The 19,668-nt window shown below is 39.0% G+C and overlaps 1 protein-coding gene across 2 annotated transcripts in view; it reads left to right on the forward strand.

Moving 5' to 3' along the window:
• Positions 1 to 19,668, forward strand: part of prkdc (protein kinase, DNA-activated, catalytic subunit) — a 47,735-nt gene that overhangs the window by 19,288 nt on the left and 8,779 nt on the right. For both annotated transcript variants that reach the window (XM_036596564.1, XM_036596563.1), the window contains exons 40-70: positions 698 to 825; positions 918 to 1,125; positions 1,277 to 1,455; positions 2,052 to 2,220; positions 2,397 to 2,462; positions 2,562 to 2,625; positions 3,264 to 3,409; positions 3,508 to 3,645; positions 5,063 to 5,182; positions 5,335 to 5,478; positions 6,304 to 6,455; positions 6,737 to 6,868; positions 7,038 to 7,149; positions 7,242 to 7,369; positions 7,467 to 7,616; positions 8,403 to 8,576; positions 8,934 to 9,032; positions 9,209 to 9,419; positions 9,571 to 9,763; positions 12,083 to 12,286; positions 12,391 to 12,506; positions 12,592 to 12,723; positions 12,902 to 13,081; positions 14,675 to 14,886; positions 15,083 to 15,221; positions 15,450 to 15,638; positions 16,426 to 16,650; positions 17,020 to 17,128; positions 18,351 to 18,453; positions 18,564 to 18,726; positions 18,964 to 19,138. In XM_036596564.1, coding sequence (XP_036452457.1) covers positions 698 to 825; positions 918 to 1,125; positions 1,277 to 1,455; positions 2,052 to 2,220; positions 2,397 to 2,462; positions 2,562 to 2,625; positions 3,264 to 3,409; positions 3,508 to 3,645; positions 5,063 to 5,182; positions 5,335 to 5,478; positions 6,304 to 6,455; positions 6,737 to 6,868; positions 7,038 to 7,149; positions 7,242 to 7,369; positions 7,467 to 7,616; positions 8,403 to 8,576; positions 8,934 to 9,032; positions 9,209 to 9,419; positions 9,571 to 9,763; positions 12,083 to 12,286; positions 12,391 to 12,506; positions 12,592 to 12,723; positions 12,902 to 13,081; positions 14,675 to 14,886; positions 15,083 to 15,221; positions 15,450 to 15,638; positions 16,426 to 16,650; positions 17,020 to 17,128; positions 18,351 to 18,453; positions 18,564 to 18,726; positions 18,964 to 19,138 — 4,660 coding nt within the window. The remainder of the gene's footprint in view (positions 1 to 697; positions 826 to 917; positions 1,126 to 1,276; positions 1,456 to 2,051; positions 2,221 to 2,396; positions 2,463 to 2,561; positions 2,626 to 3,263; positions 3,410 to 3,507; positions 3,646 to 5,062; positions 5,183 to 5,334; positions 5,479 to 6,303; positions 6,456 to 6,736; positions 6,869 to 7,037; positions 7,150 to 7,241; positions 7,370 to 7,466; positions 7,617 to 8,402; positions 8,577 to 8,933; positions 9,033 to 9,208; positions 9,420 to 9,570; positions 9,764 to 12,082; positions 12,287 to 12,390; positions 12,507 to 12,591; positions 12,724 to 12,901; positions 13,082 to 14,674; positions 14,887 to 15,082; positions 15,222 to 15,449; positions 15,639 to 16,425; positions 16,651 to 17,019; positions 17,129 to 18,350; positions 18,454 to 18,563; positions 18,727 to 18,963; positions 19,139 to 19,668) is intronic.

Here is a 19,668-nt window from a genome sequence, read left to right on the forward strand (position 1 = left end):
TTGTAGGACACCTTGGTACAGCCCAACCTGGAGAAAGAAAGAAAATGCAGGATTACACAAAAGCATGTGTTTGCAGTCACAGATTTCATATATATTGAGTAAAAGGCCTGAAAACATTGTGAATGTGCTGTATATAAGAATGTGGCTATGTTTGAAAACCACCGCAGTTCTAGGGCACCTCCGCTGTCAGGATTGAAAACATAATGTTAAATTGATTTTTTTAAACTATATAATATGTGACTTCCATTAAAAAAAAAACAAAAAAACATTAAATCAGTTGTCATCAGTCATATGTCTGTGTATGAAAAAAACAATGTAGAATGTAGAAATAAAAAAAAAAAAATGTAGGCTATAGAAATTAAAACTGAAAATTCATCAAGATGTGGCGAGTTGTGTCAAGATGCATTGAGAATGGGTTTATTGTTGCATCATGCCTAGAGATTCCCATCTCTAATTCAGAATAATTTTGTAGATTTGATGGAATATTTATAAATTGCCTTTATATATTAGCAAAAGTACAAAAGTAGAGAATTTTGTTTCGCCTGAAAAATGAGTGTTTATTTTAATTAACAATATTATAATCAAATATAGTTCTTTTGAAACGTTGTACAATTGTTGCACTTGAATCACCATCAACTTCAGATGCATTTTTACATTCTTTAATAGCAGCTAATCCAATACTGATGACTGGCTTCAGTTTTTAGATGCCTTGGAGTTGTCTCAGAGTCCTGTCCTGCTGAAGCTAATGGCAAAAGTCCTGTGTCGTGACAAAAAGCACATCATGGAGGACCAATTTCAGACATGCTTCCAAAGAATTGCCCGACAGTAAGACAGAGCAACACCATTGTTTGTGTGAGCTTCTGCTTGTGCACATATGTTTGGATCTACTATTTGAAGCTTTTTCTCTTCTCCAAAAGGTCGAGCTGTGAAGGGCAAGTTCTCCTCCTCTGCACCGTCTATCAGATGTTCCAGGCCAAAGATGTTCCCATGAACTCCATGCTCATGGGTTTGCTGGACAGAGTGCTTGTCCCACTGACCACTTACTGCAGTGCTAAGGCTCTGTCACAGTTTTTCATCACCAATGTGGCTGCCATCATGACTACTCTACAGGCACGCTTCACCAAAGTGAGCAAAATGACTGCAGTCATAAGGGACGAACATTACACGTTGCATGCATTTGTAATCATGGATTTGTTTTGCACTTTTTCCATGAAGATTTCTGTAGTTTTTACAAACTGTTTTATTACATTTCGTCTTTTGCCTTGTCTTTCTCTAGGCTGTAGAGTCTGCTTTTGAGAGCCAAATCATCATGAAGATTGGCTGCTGTAAACTGCTGGAATTGCTTTACTCTCGTCTGCCTAAAGAAGAGGTCTACTCCAAAGACTCGGCTGTCAATCAGGCCTTCTGTGGACCAGTTAAAGCAGAGGGAAACGAGCTGTCCAAGAATCTACTCAAGTGAATTGAAAATAGAACTTGTTTTTTTCTTGAGTCACTGTTCAAAACAGTGCTAAGTGCTGAAGTCATTAAATAGAGCTGCTGTTTGCATTTTAAGTATTTATCTCAACTTCTTGGTGAATGTTTTAAAGGGCCATGAAAAATGAAGAACAACTTATTCATATATCCACTCATTTAATCTACATCAGTTTAGCCCTGCCAATTTAAGTTAAAGTTATAAGGAGTGCTTCAGCTTGAATTGGTTTTTATTTGAAGCACAATACAGGACATCCAGTCAGCACAGAACTAATTTACATAAACTAGCCTTAAAGCCACAGTAACAAAAACAGCCTGGGATAAAAAGAAGTTGGAAAATGGTCATACAAAAATTAATCATGGTTGTTTTAAGTACATAAAAAACATGAATGTTATATGTGGGCCTCAGGGAGAAAATAACAAACAAGAAAAATGTGGGCTTTTTTGAAATTTTAAAATTAAATTTGAAAGGAAAATGTTTAGAAGATTTTTTTCTGAAATTCTGTACATTTGGAGGAAAAAGCACAAATGTAAGTAGATAGCTTCTAGCCACTCTTTGAGTTGTCTTTATGCTGTGGCAGGTCATGTTTCGAAGCTTTCACTGAGAACATGGCAGGAGAGACCACTCTGTTGGAGCTGAGGAGGCAGTTTCATTGTGCTGCTTACAACTGTGCAGTCGCCCTCATTAGCTGTAGCTTTAACGAGACAAAGTTCTACCAGGGCTTCCTCTTCACTGAGAAACCAGAGAAGGTGAGCACTGACATTTACTTACAGTCGACTGTATACATACTACAGCTTCTCCCAGGGAATACAGTTCATACTTGAAGCAGTTACGGTAGTGTTATTAGCACTCTGTGTTACTGTTAACTGATTTTTCTCAGTCATTTTGTTTATCTTTGTATGGCTTTGCATGTCTTTCCCCACAGAATCAGTTCATTTTTGAGAACCTCATTGACACACAAAGGACATACAATTTTCCCATAGAGATTGAAGTACGTTTTCTTATTTATTAGTATTTTAAAAGAATAAATTAGCTACAACGTTTTGGCTGTTGATGCAGTGTATGATATCATTTGTTTTTTTGCAATCAGGTTCCTATTGAAAGGAAGAAGAAATATGTAATGATTAGAAAGGAAGTGAGTGGAGAAAATGGAGGTAAGGAATTATTTAAGACTAGGTTTTCCCTATACACATTTGCAGAGCAAGTTGCAACAACTTTTTTATGAAGCTGGATTTAGAAGTGAGATTTGTTCATTCACTGAAGGATATGTTTGCTTTTTTGGGGTCTATTTGTTTCTCTTTAAAGCTGCATTATGTAAGAAAAAAGAAAAAAACACACACTAAAATATGGTGTGCATGCACTGCTGTGAGTTGCCCTGTAAAGACTAAAATAAAAACTTAAAGTCAGAGGCATCAGGTCGGATTTCACAGTTTTTTAGACTACATCATACTTCTTTACGTATAAATGTCACATGCACAGACTCACAAAGAAAGTCCAGCTGGATGTTTAGGTCTCAAATGCAAAATCAACATTATACTGATGAAGTTCTGATAATAGTAGATCAATCAATTACATTTTGAGAAGACACATCCTTCACCAGGTTTTGACTGGGTCCTTTTTAAACACTCTTTCAATGCATCATTCATCCGCTTGCAAAAGTGGTCTGAAGCACAACTGACGTTACAAAATTTTCATTGTGCACAATTACACATTTCCACCAGAGAGGTCTCCAAATCCAGAGAGCTTACATAGCGTAGCTTTGATCTTCTAAGCATTTGTTTCTTCCTCTCAGATGCTCCAGTGTACCTTTCGTCCCAGTCCTACATGGCTGACAGCAGCCTCAGTGAGGAGATGAGCCAGTTTGATTTTTCTACTGGAGTCCAGAGCTTTTCCTACTCCCAGAATTCCACAGGACGCCGTGGCGGCAGCAGAGCAAGGGTGGGTGAAACGTGAAGTGTTCCTTCAAAGTGCTTTCAAGTATAGAAAAGAAAGAGGAGAATTTTAGTATGAAACTATTTTTTCCTGGTTTGTTTTAGGAGCGTGTGGAGGTCCTACATGAGGATGAAACTGTGGAGTTGGAGATGGATGAGCTGAACCAGCATGAGTGCATGGCCTCCATGACTGCTCTGTTCCGCCACATGCAGAGAAACAACATCACACCTAAAGTTGAGGAAGTGAGTGAGATGTGGGAGGGGACACCTGTCAGCGATATCAGGCCTGATACAGTGTTCCAAAGTAGACTTGGGACACTCTCTGAATACAATTTGTATCTTGTTTATTTATTACTTTACAAGATAAGTTATTTTGCTGCTGTCGGAACAAAACCTTGTATATCCGGTTTGGTCGTTTCTCAGTTTTTGACATAATTTGAAAATGTGTGTTGCCCTTTATATTGTGTGTAAATTTCGTGATGAATAACCAAAAGAAATGGCACAAAATTACTTGGGGAAAAGTCTGGTTCCATTGACTTAAGTAAAAGTAAAGTATGCTTTTCCTTGTACTGTAAAGTTACCATTTTGGTGATATGAGGTTTTGTTCTGACTGCAGCGATTTATTCATTCATATCCATCAGAAAGGTTATAACATTAGCAATAATGAACAGATTTACTAATTGAAACTCAAAATGATCCCACTTATTAACTGAACACTTAAGGAAAGAAAAAGCGCAGACACATTAGTAGGCAAAACATCAGGGTCTCTTTCCTTTATGTTGGTGATTATGTTAGTATGAAAGTTAGTATTTTGTTGCATGTCCACTCTTTTGGTTGACAGCTTGAAGTCTTCCAGGTGCATGAGTTTGCACAGCTGGGGCTCAGACTTGTTGAATGTTCTGAACACTTCATGTCTCTTTCCATGATTTTAGTACAATTTCCACAATACATTAACAAATAAAATTAGTTTGAAAACCAAATAATAGAAGCGTCTTAAAACTACTTTTGATTATTGTATGCTATTTACAGTGTATTTGTTTTTTTTTCTTTAATGCTGGGTTCCTTCAGATCCCTAAAAAGTCTTATGAAGTGTTTATAATCTGTGAGGTAAATGTGAGAAAATGAGGTATTAAATTCTAAGATAATTCCCAAAACTGAGTTGAAAGTGTCACTGTATACATTAAACTAATTCATCTGCCAATCAAAAATATACAGCTGACAGCAGTCCTGTGGTCAGAAACTGAACAGTGATGACGAGCTACAGGACCGATAACAAAGTTAAACAATGAAAGGAGGGAGCAGTTGGTGGAGCTAGACATGGAAATTGAGAAGACAGCTGGCTACAGCATGTGTCATGGCTATATATAAAAGTGTAAATAAATGTTTGATTTTTAACCATCTGTTTGAGTAACATAGACATTAATACATGGAGTTTGAATGTGTTTTGTGTGGTGAAAATTGTGTTTATTTTTTCCCTTTGTTGGGGTTTTAACAAAGTAGTAAAATGAATTGCATTTGAATTCATAAACTTTGCTGCAGTTGAATGATTTCATATTATGTCCTTATATGCTTGCAGCGTGGTGCTACTAAAATGTAACAGTGCTTAAGATGGGATGTGTCTTGTTATTAATTGATCCCTATGTTGTCTTGTCTTTTTAAGGGTGTGATACCCAGTGAGCTGCCTCCCTGGATGAAGTTCCTTCATGGGAAACTGGCTAATCCATCCACTCCTCTGAATATTCGCCTGTTCATCGCCAAACTCATTATCAATACAGAGGAGGTGGCTGCTTTTATTCTTTCTTACCCAAGCACACTCTACGTTTAATAGAGCTGAGATTATAAATTCAATAAATAAAATGATAAATTCTGATATTAATAATTGCTGCCAATTAAACAGCCATTTACTCTTTGTTGATGCTCATTATTGTGCAGATGTTCTGTCCCTATGCCAAGCATTGGCTAGGACCACTCTTACAGCTGGTGGTTTCTGGCAACAATGGAGGAGAAGGCATCCATTTTATGGTGGTGGACATAGTGGTCACTGTGCTCTCTTGGACCAGTGTGGCCACTCCAAAGGTTTGTGTGTGTGTGTGTGTGTGTATTTGATTGATTCTTTTTTTATCGCCACATAACGTCAATGGTAATTGTTTCTGGTGCAATGAGATGTAATTTAACTTTGTAGTAGCACAGTGCACATAAACATACACTATAGCACACATACAGTGCAAGACAATATACATTTAGTGTAGATGTATTTGTTTTGAAATTATTTTTAAGTAATTGTATTTAGTTTTTATATGAATAAGTTTTAGTGGTGTCAAAGTTAACACGTTTATAACACATGCAGCCGCTGTTGCTCTCACATCGTTGGCAATAAAAATTGGAAACTGCATTCACGCTGTGGAAATTGTATGATTTTCATGTTCAGTTCTTGTGAATTCTGCATTCACATGATGAAAACAATTATTATTGAATTCTCAAAAGTAATAAATACATTCTGTTGAAGCATATTTTGTCCACGTATATAGCTGTAGTCTCAGCCACCACTCACATGTAAGGGACGGATAGAAATCTGGCTTGTGAGATTGATATAGCTATAACAGATTGCAGTGATTTTTAAATGAAAAAGTCTGTCATAATATGAGTCAAATATGAGCAAATAAGTTAAATGTGATTATGGCAATTAACTGCACAACATAATGTGACTAATCAGATTGAATTGAGATTGAATGTTTGAATTTTTTGAGGGCCCTAATAAATTGCAAACACTTTTAACCTTAAGCCTTTAAGGTACAATGTAGGATCTAAAAAATCAATTTTGTATTGGCATTGTATATTCTGTTTTTTTGTTTTTTTTTTATATGGTCTTTGTTTCTTGTCCTTTGTTATTTTACTTCTCAGGGAAACACTAGAGATGAAGTCCTGGCCAATCGTCTAATAGAGTTTCTGATGAAAAACTGCTTCCATGCCAAAAGGGCAGTGTTCAGGCATAATCTGGAGATTATTCGCACCATAGTGGAATGCTGGAAAGACTGTTTGCATATCCCATACAAGTACGGAATGATGTGTAATTTGTTCAGATGTAAATTATGTTGCTACATGTAATTGCATTGGTAACTTAATGGCCCATTTTATGGCCCATCCAGTCAAGCAGAGAATGTGTCCTGCGCCTGACCATGATAAAATTAGTTTTAAAATAGTTTTAAGAGGTAACTACTGAGAATGAGTCTGTGTATTCTGTAGTTAGGTACATGTGCATGCATATATTGTAGCATGAAAGTATTCCCGAGTGGAATACTTGCCAAGACTGAGTGTATTTTTTTCTTTTTTGCAGTCTAATATTTGAGCACTTTTCTGGAGCTGACCCCAACAGCAAAGACAACTCTGTTGGGTTGCAGCTCTTGGGTATAGTGCTGGCCAACCACCTTCCCCCTTATGAAGCTGCCTGTGGTGTTGACCATGACAGGTATACGCTTAATTCGGGCTACATTTCCTTATTGTATATGACTTTTTCAGGAAAAAATGTGTTCACTGCTAGAACTTGAAATAAAAAAAGAACTGCTATGCTCAGTTTAGTGGATGCAGTTTGATTTGCTTCAGTCTTTAACAATTCTCCAACAAATCCATTATTACAGGTACTTCCAGTCTTTGGCCAACAATCTGTCCTTCATCAGATATAAGGAAGTCTACTCTGCTGCAGCGGAGATCATTGGGTTAACCCTAAACTACATGAAAGACAGGGAAAATGTATGTGCATTGTACATTCAGCTATTAATCTGAAAGCTCATTGCTATCCATATTATGTGTTTTAATGCCTGATAATGCTTATTTTCATGTAGCAAAACCAGGTTCCATTGTTAGATGCAACAGTTTCAAAGCTGAATGATTTGAAAAAGAAGGATCTAGGTGACAAGTTTGTCATTTGTTTGAGCAAAGTGTCCAGGCACTTCCCACCTCTGGTAGCTCGGTAAGTTAAGGTGGACATCAGAGATTTTTATTATGTGCTGGCTTTTGAAATTTCCTTATTACTGAATGGTGTATGTGTGTATCTGTGTCCACGCCAGCTTTGTGAATGCTGTTTTCTACCTACTGCCGAAACTACATGGCATGTTGAAGACTCACTGTCTTGAGTGCGTCCTTAGCTGTGCTGACTCCATTCCTGATATCTTCATGCACCTCAAGACCAAGGGCTTCGTCCAGATTATGGCCCACAGGTGTGTCCAGCTAGAAGATTCTAATAGAAAAGAATTTAACTATTTAGTATTAATATACATTTAATAATGCACAGTTTGGGTTGAATTTCTCAAAATTTGGATTGTAATGTGTTAACCGGTTTCCTAGACCTAGAATAAGCTTAAACCTTGACTGACCAGTACCTTCAAAGTCAATATTTAAACCATAAATAGTAATCCATGTTGAACAATAAATTGTTAAATATATTTATGTAATATGTAATTACAAGACGACTAAAATGGCATAGGATCATCCCTGAACAATAACTTTTATTAAGAATGTTGAATGTTTATGACCTACACTGTGTGATTTTAGCCAGTTTTAAACACACAATCATAGCTGTCTCCCCAATATGAGTGGAGACACAAAGTTCAGCTAAACGGAGATTGAAAAGTCTACATTTCCTACCAAAGTTCATATAGGCTTTACTTTGTTTGACTGACTAAACTAGTGAGGTATAAACATTAATAAAAGCATTTTTTTTTTTTTATTGTAAAATAGGCTGTAGAGACAGTATTGTCTTACCCGTGTACATCACTGCCTGGCTTTTAGCTTCAGTGCACAGTGTTAGCAAAAAAAAAACATATTTTTAAGAGCAAAGGGTCCTTAATGGTTAAGCATTGTTGGCATTGCAATTTAGTCCAAGACTAGGATACTTTGTGGCCAGGAAACTAGCCCTACATGCTACAGATTGCATTAAAGGCTATGGGTGCTACACAGCTCTCTGGCTATCTGTAATTATGAATGTTGTACAACTACTTTTTCAGAGACGAGGCGAGGCAGCGGGTGTGCCTGGACATTGTACATAAAATCTTAGCCATTCTGAAGCCAGAGGAGCTGAAGGAGATTTTGGGGGCTGTCAGTGCCTTTGTCTCTCATCCCTCCCCTGTGTGCAGAGAGAGGATGTATGACATCCTCATGTGGATCCAGGACAACTACAGGTGGCTTCTGCTCCCTCAAGCTTCTCTTCTTTGACTTCAGTAACATCCTTCCTTTTGTTATCTTCTTTTTCTGTTTTATTGTCCTTTTTAGTCTGTTTTTTTTGTCTTTTGCTCTTTGAGGCTCAATTCTCTCCTCTCCCAAGCCTAATTCTTCTTCAGTTTTTAGATTCATTTGCACTTCCAGTCAGTCATCCATTTTTTGTTGTATTTTTCCTCAAGATAGTATAAATGTCAAAGATGAAAGTGAGGAGTAGCTAGAATTTGCCCAGTTGACTGTCTAGATCAAGTGAAAAATATGATGCAGGTCTGGAAGGAATTAGACTGTGCTAATCTGTTCCTGTAATTCTGTGTTCACAGCGATGCTGAGAGCAGGGAGGACAGTACCTCTGTGGAGGTGCTCAATGCAGCCAAAGAAACACTTCTCCAAGGTCTGACAGATGAAAACCAGGGGTTGCAGTGAGTCCTACACATACTGCATAACAGATTTAATGTATAATGGAGATATCAACAGAGATACAAAGAATTTAACGATTTCTTAAAATCAAACTCTCTGCATTTCAATTTTGATCCCCAATAACAATGATAGGCCCTGATTTTGCTGTTCTTTTTTAATGCCTGTGGTATTTTCTCAGGCTGTATGTGCGTAACTTCTGGAGTCACGAGAGGCGTTTGCCTCCTGCCACACTGGAACGGATGCTGATGGTGCTGTGTTCTCTATACTCGCCTCGCATTGAGGACCGGTTTCTTAGCCTGGCTACAGATTTGCTACTGGAAATGACCAGTCAGAGTCCTGACTACACACGCAACATATTTGAGTTCCCACTTTCTGAGTGCAAGTTTCAGGTAAGTCATGAGACCAACTAACAAACAGGTGTAAGTGAATTTGTTCAAGTTACATGGTTCTGCACTTATCATTATGATATTGGCTATGAAGCACATCACCTTTTTAGGTTCTTAGGTTCTTTACATGCATTCTTTTGTGGTATATCTGCAGGACTACACAATCGACTCCAACTGGCGGCTACGGAGCACAGTCCTCACGCCCATGTTCATGGAGACCCAGACGACTCAGGCTGGGGGTACTCAAGGTTCAGACAGTGCACGGTCGCAGGCGGCCATCATGAAGGGCCAAATCCGAGCCACTCAGGCCTCTTTGGAATTCTCCCAAACTCAGGCTCCTGGTGCAGGTATTCTCTTTATATTGTTAGTTAAATTTCATACAGTGCTCTGAGGTACACAGATACTTGTTCTGCACACCCAGACAACAGTGAGCCTTTTGGAGCAAGACATAGTCATTGAACTGACAAAAGGTTGTGAAATTCATGACATCTTGCCTTTTAAAGGGACTGTCAACTCTCATTAAACATGTAACTCTAATTATTTAAAAGTAGCTTTTTAAAAAAGTAAAATACAAACCATGATAAAAGTGGAGCAAAAAGCCAGAACTTCCCTGCCTGATTGACTGAGTGACCATTTCAAACCACAAAGTGATTTTCAGTGATAGCAGTGGAAAGGTAAATAACGAGATTTTCCCTCTTATTTAAGCTTTAATTTTAATTTTCTATTTTGAATCTGTGTAGTGTCGGATTGCAGAGGTAAGGTTATGTTCAAACGGGAGTGACAACAGTCACTGTTAGGGGTGGGAATCTCTAGGCAACTCACGATTCGATTACGATTCAGAGGGCTTCGATGCGATTATAAAACGATTATCGATGCATCTCGATGCATCTTTTTTTTTCTATGTAGTATTTATATTTTCTCACTGTGTGAGCTCAAATTTCGAGTTCAAGTTTCAAGTTTATTTGTCACTTCCACAACATGTCAGGACATTTATGCATTGAAATGCTTGTGGTGAGGCTCAGCTAATTACTCTACAGAAAGTAAAAATAAAAATACAAGAAAAACCAACTGAAATATATTAAATATACACAAAATATACACAGAATATAGAGTCAAATGGAAGTGATGTGGCAAGTGAACTAGAAGGCTCTCATTCAGTGCTCTTGTTTGGAGCACGAGAAGCTGCTTAAAATGCGATAAAATGCGCAGTTACGGTGAAATAAGATCCAGTGGCAGTGGATCTCCACGCAGCACGTTACTATTCTACCCGTTTTCTTTAGTGATTTTATAGCTTCAGTTTTGGTCTCGTTGTACAGACGGGGGGATCACTGTGTCAGTAAAGTATCTTTGAGACGTGACGTGCAACATAGCGCGAAAGCCCTGTTTCGCAACGACTGAGAACCGGCGTGCAGACTGCAGGTCACATAGCAGCGATGCGTTATTCGCATTTATAAGCAGCGCAGTTGGTTTTCTGGTACGTAAATCTGCAATGAGAGACTGTCACACACTAAAAAGTGGCGAAGCTGAAGTCGCTTCTCTTTCAAATTCTCCCGTTCCACCTTAAATGGTGCCGCACGTTCATTGGAACGGGAAAATTCGAACAAGAAGCTGGAGAGTAAGAAGCGACTTCATCCTCGTAAAACAGTCGAACGTTGAGAGACATTTAACTGATCAACTTCTGAGGAAAAGTTTCCTGGCGGAGATGGGAGGAAAGCGGCTATAGTTAAAGCTTAAAGCAGAGCAAAGTAAATCTGCGTTTTTGTTTATATTGTTTAGTCTATACTAGGACATTATCACATACTGAGACATACTGGACACTAAATGTTGCGGATCCCAAGGTGGTCTGATTTTTGTTGAAAGGATAAAATGTTATCATTTGTGTTGTGACTCCTGATCTAACCTTGCCTTCAATGCAGAGGGAGCCGGTCGGATTTCTCGCTCATCCAGTTATGTTTTTGTTATGTGCCGCCACAGACTGTCCGGGCGCTGCACTTCCGCACTTCCAAGTTCCGCCTTTTGCGTTCCATCAACATTATGGTATAAATTAAATATTTAGAAAATCAATTTTTGACATTTGTGAATCGATTCAGAATCGTTCACGTCCGCATCGCGATGCATCTAAGAATCGATTTTTTCCCGCACCCCTAGTCACTGTATTGGTAAGTGTCATTGGCTAACATGAGTACGAGTTTAGGCCAAGACGTAATCCAAACACTGTGCAAAATTGTTGAAGTACGGTACTGTGAGCATTTGTTGGTTAAGCTAGACTTAAACTCAACTCAAATCTGACAGAAAACACAGAAGTGTTCTTTGACCTTCAAAAGAAATTCATGCAGAAACCTAAATAGAGTAACAAAAGTTGAAAGCAAAAAAAGCAGTTCCCAGTTGTCAGTGAACCTCTGTAAATCACTTTGTTTCACTCAGATGTGTTTTTAAAGTTGCACTGGTTTGACTATCACCTGCACAATCTGATTGGTTTACGTGTCAGTCACATGGCTTGTTCCTGGCATTGCAGGAGGTTCTTGGCCATGTTGTGCAACAAAACCTGCTACACACTATGACGATATCCAAAAAATGGCTTGCGAGAATTCACTTGAGATACAGTTCAGTTCCTTAATCTCTATCTGTACTGATTACGCGAAATGGGTACCTGATTGTGCTTTCAGGTCGGCGTTCAGCATACAACTGGTTGACCGGCAGCAGTGTGGACACTCTGGCAGATTACTCCCTGTCCTCGGACTCTTTGTCCTCTCTACTGGTGTTTGAGAAGAAGAGAGCAGAGCGGCCCCTCGCCTTACGAGCAGTGGGTGCTGGCTTTGGCTCTAGACGTCTCACTGCACCCTCTGACGAAACAGACAGTCGTAGTGCAGGTCTGTTGATAGTCAGAGTTCACTGTGCCAAACAAATAGTAAGCAGACAGTGAAGTGCCTCAGATAATACTGTAGTGAAATGTGAATGTGTTCTTTTCTTACAGCTGATCGGGAAAAGCGTGCAGACATTCTGAGACTAAAGCGAAGGTTCCTGAAGGACAAAGAAAAAGAGAGCATAAAGTTTGCCAAGAGGGAAATCCAGTCACAAAAAACTGAAAGGGTAGAAATAATATGGTAACTGATTTGTCTGTGGTTTTTTGTAAGTGTATGTTTTTTTCTGCAGCTCTTATCTCTTTGTTAAACAGGAGAAAAGGGCAGACCAGAAGATACGGCGAGAAGCTCAGGTCACCTTGTACCGGAGCTACAGGGTGGGAGACCTGCCTGACATTCAGATCCAGCACAGCAGTCTTATTGCTCCTTTACAAGCACTGGCACAAGTAAGTGCTGACCTACATTCTTTAAACAAAGTTTTCCAGTCAGTATGAAAATGTGTGTTGATCTTACATTAATTAGGACTCGTTCTCTGAATGGACAACAGAACACTTTTGTAAGTCGCTCTGGATAAGAGCATCTGCTATATGCCACAAATGTAAATTGTAACTAATTGTCCCTCAGAGGGATGCCACTCTGGCCAAGCAGCTGTTCAGCTCCCTGTTTTCTGGTGTCCTGGTTGAGATGGAGGGATCCAAACCATCTAAAGAGAGAGAGGGAGTTCTAAAGAACCTACTGCAGAACATGAACAACTTCCTGCACAAGAGCACTATGTACTTCCCCCCTTTTATTTCTTGTGTCCAGGTAAGTGGATAGTGTGGGTCAGCAGGTTAAGCATAAGGATTAAGATATTGTCACACTCTATGTCGTGGTGCGGAAAATGAGAGAAAACTTGACTGGTTTCATTGGGTTTAATGTAAATGTTTACTGAAGAAAGCTTTTTTGATAAATTTGTCCTGTGACTGTCTACTTTCTAAAGTAAGTAAGGAGATAAGAGTGGCATCTGAGATTATTGAAAATGTGCTGTTTGTTTTATTTAAACCTGGATAATTCAAACAAAGAAACATTAAAAAGGTAAATATTCAATATCCTGCACTATTTCAAGGTCACTTATAAAATGTAAGCAAATTCATGATTGTCTATGTTAAGGCCTTTGTATAAAAAGCCACAATTTTTTTTTAGTTTTATTTCATCCCTGAAGCTTGTGTTCAGATGACTCTCAAGTGGATTTGATGTAATTATCAGAGACTTTTGCGCTCTGGAGTCCATGCCAGCTTAATTGCACCAATTCCGTATTCAACTTTTTACGCAATTTGTTATGCTGATTACTATAATTTGTAGTGGAAAAATATTATACTAAGTTAGAAAAGAATGTCAAATGGAATCATTTATATATGCGGTCCCACTTTGGATCCCACCCTACATGCATACACAGATGAGCTAAAACATTATGGCCGCTCACAGTTAACGTTGATAATCTCTTAACAGTATGCATATCGAGCTCTGGGATATATTAGATAGTAAGCAATCAGTCGGTTTTTGTAGTAGATGTGTTGGAATGTGGAGAAATGGGCAGGCATGAAGACTTGAATGCTTTTGACATGGGCCAAATTGTTTTGGCTAAGCAACCGGGTAGGAGCATTTCCAAAATGGCAATGGCCCCGTCAGCAGTGGTGAGTACCGACTAACAGTCATCTGAGAAGGTACAAACCCTGAACCTGAGACAGGGTGTTGAGCACAACAGTAAAGTCAAATAAAGTCAAGTCTGACATGGGTAATTGTTTTCAGTCATGGCTAACGCAGATGGAAACCGGCTTTACACAACTGTGAGTGGGAGTGGGACAAACAGTGTAGGTTTTCTGGGGAGCGGGTGGGAGCAGGATGAAATCGTCCCTCACAGACTTCTACCAGGATGCACTATGGGAAGAACACAAGGCAGTGGTGGGAGTGCGATTCTCTGGGTGATATTCCCCAATGGCATTGGCCTCTTTCAGCAAGATATTATGCCCTGCAACACTGCCTACATTATTCTGGAATGGTTTGAGGAACATGACAAAGAGTTTAAGGTGCTGCCCTGGCCTCCAGATTCCCCAGATCTCAATTTGATCAAGCATCTGTGAGATGAGCTAGAGCAAGAAGTCCGATCTGCAGCAGCTCCATCTTTACAGGACTGAAAAGATCTGCTGCTAACATCTTGGTGCCAGATACCACAGGGCACCTCCAGATGTCTCCTAGAGTCCATGCCGGAATTGGTTTGGCAGCTCATGGAGGACTAACAACATATATAAGGCTCATTGGTGTATACTGTGTCCAGTTCTTGGACTGTTTTGAGGATTTTGCTCTATTTTCAATTAATTTAATCTTATTACACATGTCTGACCATGGCTTTCTCTGCAGGACATGTGCTACCAGCACAGAGCCTTACTGGACATTCAGCCTGCCAGTGTCAGTGCCAGCTGCCTGGCCAGCCTGCAGCAGCCCATGGGCATTCTCCTCCTGGAGGAGAGCCTGCAGCACTCCAGCAGCATGCCTGATGAACCTCCTTCCAAACGGGCTCGGGGCAAGAAGGAGCTGCCCCCAGACACAGAGAGATGGATTCATCTAGCAAAGTGAGTTCAGCTTCAGTACCTCTCCCTATCACTACCATGTCCTCTGATTTGTTTTGTAGCCCATTCGCTGTCATAGTTTTTTTTTTTTTTTTTTTCTTTTCATTGGAATGTAGAATTGGTCAGTATGTTGTCTGATTTGTAGATGCTGAATATGTTGCCATGCTTAGAATGTATTCCTTTTTTCTGTCACTCGTAGGTTGTATAGGTCTTTGGGGGATTATGATGTTGTGAGGGGCATCTTTGGAGGAAAGATTGGCACAAAGTCTATTACATGCACTGCACTGCAGGCAGAAGCAAAAAGCGACTATGCTGAGGCAGTGAAGCTCTACAATGAGGTAATGCCTTTGAGAGGGAAGATTTTAGGATAATAAAAGCATTCAGAATGGATTAGATAGAAGATATGTGACTTTGATGTATATTTGGAGGATTTTTGTTTTGTTTAAAGCGGAGGCATTTGTCTTTTAATATTATATTGGTCAGTAGTGAAGATTTTGATAATGTAGTTGAACTGAGGAGAATTTACTTGTGTCAGAGATGTACTTGGCAATAATCCTTTGGCTCAGGCACTGAATACTGAGGAGTGGATGGAAGGAGAACCCACTGACACAGAGAAAGACTTCTGGGAGATTGCAGCTCTAGAGGCCTACAATCACCTGACCGAGTGGAAGTCTCTGCAGTACTGTGCTACAGTAAATATAGACGACAGTTCGCCTATTAACCTGGATAAGATGTGGGATGACCCTTTTTATCAGGTAGAAAATTGTCAGTGATCACTATTGAGTTTTTCCATCTACAGTCAGCTGAAATTTCAGTATAATTGCAGAGGAGTGGGAGGTACACTGGTGTAAAAGTGAATACTGGTATGGCATTCAGTTACGAAAAGAATTCTGCCATACTGTGGTTAATGCAATAAAACCAAAAACAGTGAGCCACACATGCTGCCTGCCACTATAAGGGAAGCCTTGCTGATGTAGATTATTACTTTGCAAGAGTTTCTTTATTTGCTCTCGTGTTGCACTTTATTGGACAAAATACATATATCTTTACCTACTGTGAAAGACAAAAAGGATGAATCGACTCGTAAACACCCCCCAGTAAATGTGGAATACTGAGCTGCATTTATTTACACACAGCAAACCGTGAAATGTTTTAGAGACCAACATGAGACAGTAAAATAGAATTGAGGATGAGTGAGGTGGTAAAAAACAGGCTGTATGAGAGAACAACAAAGAGCTGCTTCCTTATAAAGGGAAATGAGTGTAGAGTGTTTTAGCATTTACACAATAAATAATAAAAAAAAAGTTTCAGCTTCAAACCATCTCACAATGTTTGGGTTTATTACGTTAAGAAGAAAACTTCTAATTATTAATTTTTAAAAATGCTTAGAAAAATTGCTAAAAATGAGAGCAGCATCAATAATTATTATTGTTGTTAATTATCATATCGTTAATAATAAATTAGCATTATCATATGATCATGTCATGATATATATCGGTTTCATTGGTGAAAAACATTGCTTTGTTTTTGAACATCTACCAGGAAACATATCTGCAGCACATGATGCGCAGCATGCTGAAGCAGCTGCAATTAGGTGAAAGGGACCAGGCTCTCCTGAGCTTCGTGGATGCTGCCATGAAGGTGGAGGAACGCAAACTGGTGATGGAAACGCACTACAGTCAAGAGCTGAGTCTGCTGTACATCCTGCAAGAAGACTACGACCGAGCCAAATACTATGCCAACAACTGCATGCAGGTTTTCATGCAGGTCAGTTTTGGGTTAAGGAATAGACAGAGAAGATTCAGTCCCATTGTGGCTAGTCGCATACATATTTCCCAACATGTGAAAGCATAGCGTAAATCCATTACAGCTGGGAGCAATACCTAATGGAAAGGTGATATTCAAAAGCCTGTTTGTAAGATTTGCAGTATTTTGTATAGCCAAATACTAGCTAGCCCAAGAATAATGGAATTCAAAGTGTTTATGACTATAACTAGCCACAAATTGTATGAAAAACGTGCAGGTTTTGTTCACTGACAGATACATTGTGATACATTAATGGAAAATCTTATCACTCTTAATTCTAAGTATATAGAGTTACAGCTGACCATTCTTTTAAACTATTGTGTTGTACAGAACTACTCTAGCATTGACCCTCTGCTGAACCGCAGCCGTTTGACTGTGCTCCAGTCAGTCCAAGCTCTGACAGAGATCCAGGACTTCCTGCATTACATCACAGGCGAAGGTGAGCTGGCTAAGTTCAGTTTAAACCCAGTTAATAAAGTTGTAACAAAAGTAATTAAGTCTCTCCCAAACTTGAGATTTGTACTTCTAGTAAATAAAAAAAAAATCACTATGTTGAATCCCAGGTGGTGTTTTCTCAGTGTTTTTCATGCCATCACAAGCAGTTTGTCCTGCCACCGTCATTCTCAGCTTGTTCATTATAGGTTCTATACATTTGAAATTTAAAATTAAGAATGTTTCTTCAGTGTCACTCACTAAAGATGACCGAAACATTGACAGTTGGTGTCTCTGTGTGTTGGTAAAAGATGAATTCAGAGTAGCTGTGTTTCTGTAACTCTATGACATGTGCATGGATCATTCGTCCAAATGTAGTTGGTATAGTGTAGTGGGTAACACCTGTTGCACACTGGGGTTTGATCCCCTATCTGGGCAAGCACTATACGCTTTGCCAATAAGAGTCCTTGACAAGACTCCTAACATACCTTTGCCAGCCTCTGTAAATTGATCAAATTGTAAGTCACTCTGGATGAGAGACAATCTATCTGACAAATGCTGTAAATGTTAAATGTTCAGTGTCAGAGCTGAAAACACATTTCAGGCTTTTAACAGATTTGGACTTCAGGACTAAAATCCTTTTGCTTTGAGTTACCCTATACCTTAATAATGTATGTTTTATCAAAATAAATGATTGAACATTCTAAAACAGTCATAACTACTAACCATATGTTTTAGTGGTGACAATTTTAGCTAATTTTGAGCAGAACTCAAAAACACTAGCCAGAGTATGATTAGCAAACACAGATGAAACCACACATGAAATCATAATATTTCATTAAGTTTACTTAATTGCGGAGAAATATTTCAGTGGTGACAAATAGATGTGATAAACAAAAAAGTATTTTTATTGAAGAATTGAACTCTAAATAAATCTAAATCTTTTAACTTCACATTAGAACATATATTTTATGAAAATAAAATGCAAAAAAAGTATTATTTTTACAAGTTGAACTTTGGGGGTTAGGGTTTGGGACAGTCACCTCCAAATAGAAAGTACCCTATAAATAATGAGTTTGGGTATATTTAGCTTATTACAATGTCATTTACTACTTTAGGTTTAAATAGATCATAACATGATTTTTTTACTGTGGGACCGCAATTTGAAGTAATTCAGTAGAGTGGTCCATATATGATGGTCCCAGCAATAACTTTCTGCTTTCTTCCAGTCTCAGTGGGCTCTCTGAAACATGTGATCAAGAGGTGGACTAGTCGCTACCCTGATGCTAAAATCGACCCTATGAACGTTTGGGATGACATCATTACATCTCGGTGAGTCATCTGTGTATCGTTTTATTTGGGTGAACTTTGCCCAGAAGGCAGATTTAATGCTTAATTTCAAGTATGTTTGTGTAATCTAATGAGTTTCCTTTCTGTACCAGTTGTTTCTTCCTGGATAAGATCTGGGAGAAGCTGAACTCTTCTCCTGATAACAGTATGGAGGTGGATGGAGCTGAGCAGGAAAGCACCGAAGATTTAGGAGCCCTAGTGAAGCAGTGCAAGTTCAATATGAAACTAAGCATGGCAGACAGTGCCTGGAAACAGGTACTCCTCCATCCATTCAGTTTATATCTGAACATGTTTAAACATGGAGGTGGTGGATTACTTGGCCTTGGTCTTTCTTCATTCTGATATTTAAAAACTGCTGTGCCTTCACTTTAAGTATGAAGCAGTGGCCTGAATAAAAGAGGGAATCAGAGTTTTTGCAGTGCACCACAGTCCAAGTCAGAACGTTTTTAACTAATATTGAAACTTTGTTTTTTTGCATGGATATTGTGCCAGAACAATTTCTCTGTGGCAACCAAGCTGTTAAAAGAGCTTCACAGGGAAGCGAAAACAGAGAAAGCTTGGCTGCGGCGCTGGGTTCACTGCTTCACCCGCTTCACCCACCGCAGAAGCCAGAGTATCGGACCAGCCGAGCAGATCAGCTCCCTGCTCAAGACTGTCCCTCTGCTCGGTAAGATCTGACCTACATTACACAGGAATTCCAACAATTTTTCAAATAATTCTATCGCTAAGATTATAAATTTGCCAGTCATTCAGAGAAATGCATTATAAAGAAACTTACTAATTTCCTTAAAGTGGTGTTGATGGTAATCAGGGGTCATGAAGTCTACGACACAAATGTAGTCATTTTATTTACCATCCACAATGACCAGTGCATTTGTATGTGGCCTCTTATCTAAATACTTCATAAAACAATGTCTCAGACAACGTATTTGTTTTTTGGCTTTTTGTGAAGTAGCTTTTAGGGGCATTAAATGCTTCAGATGTCTGGTTCCCATCACGACCACTGCAAACAGTTTTGACTCCAAAAGCGTCTCTAGAACAGCACATTTCACGTCAAACCACTGAGAATGATTTTGTTTACATCTCAGTGATTGAATTGTGCAGAAGTTTAAAAAGCATCAGTGGAATTCCTCTTTAATCAAAAGTGTAAAAAAAGTTGTTTTATGCATTTCATGCAGTCACTGACAGAGCCACCTG

This window comes from Colossoma macropomum, unplaced genomic scaffold, assembly GCF_904425465.1.
Source record: "Colossoma macropomum unplaced genomic scaffold, Colossoma_macropomum, whole genome shotgun sequence".
Taxonomy (NCBI): domain Eukaryota; kingdom Metazoa; phylum Chordata; class Actinopteri; order Characiformes; family Serrasalmidae; genus Colossoma; species Colossoma macropomum.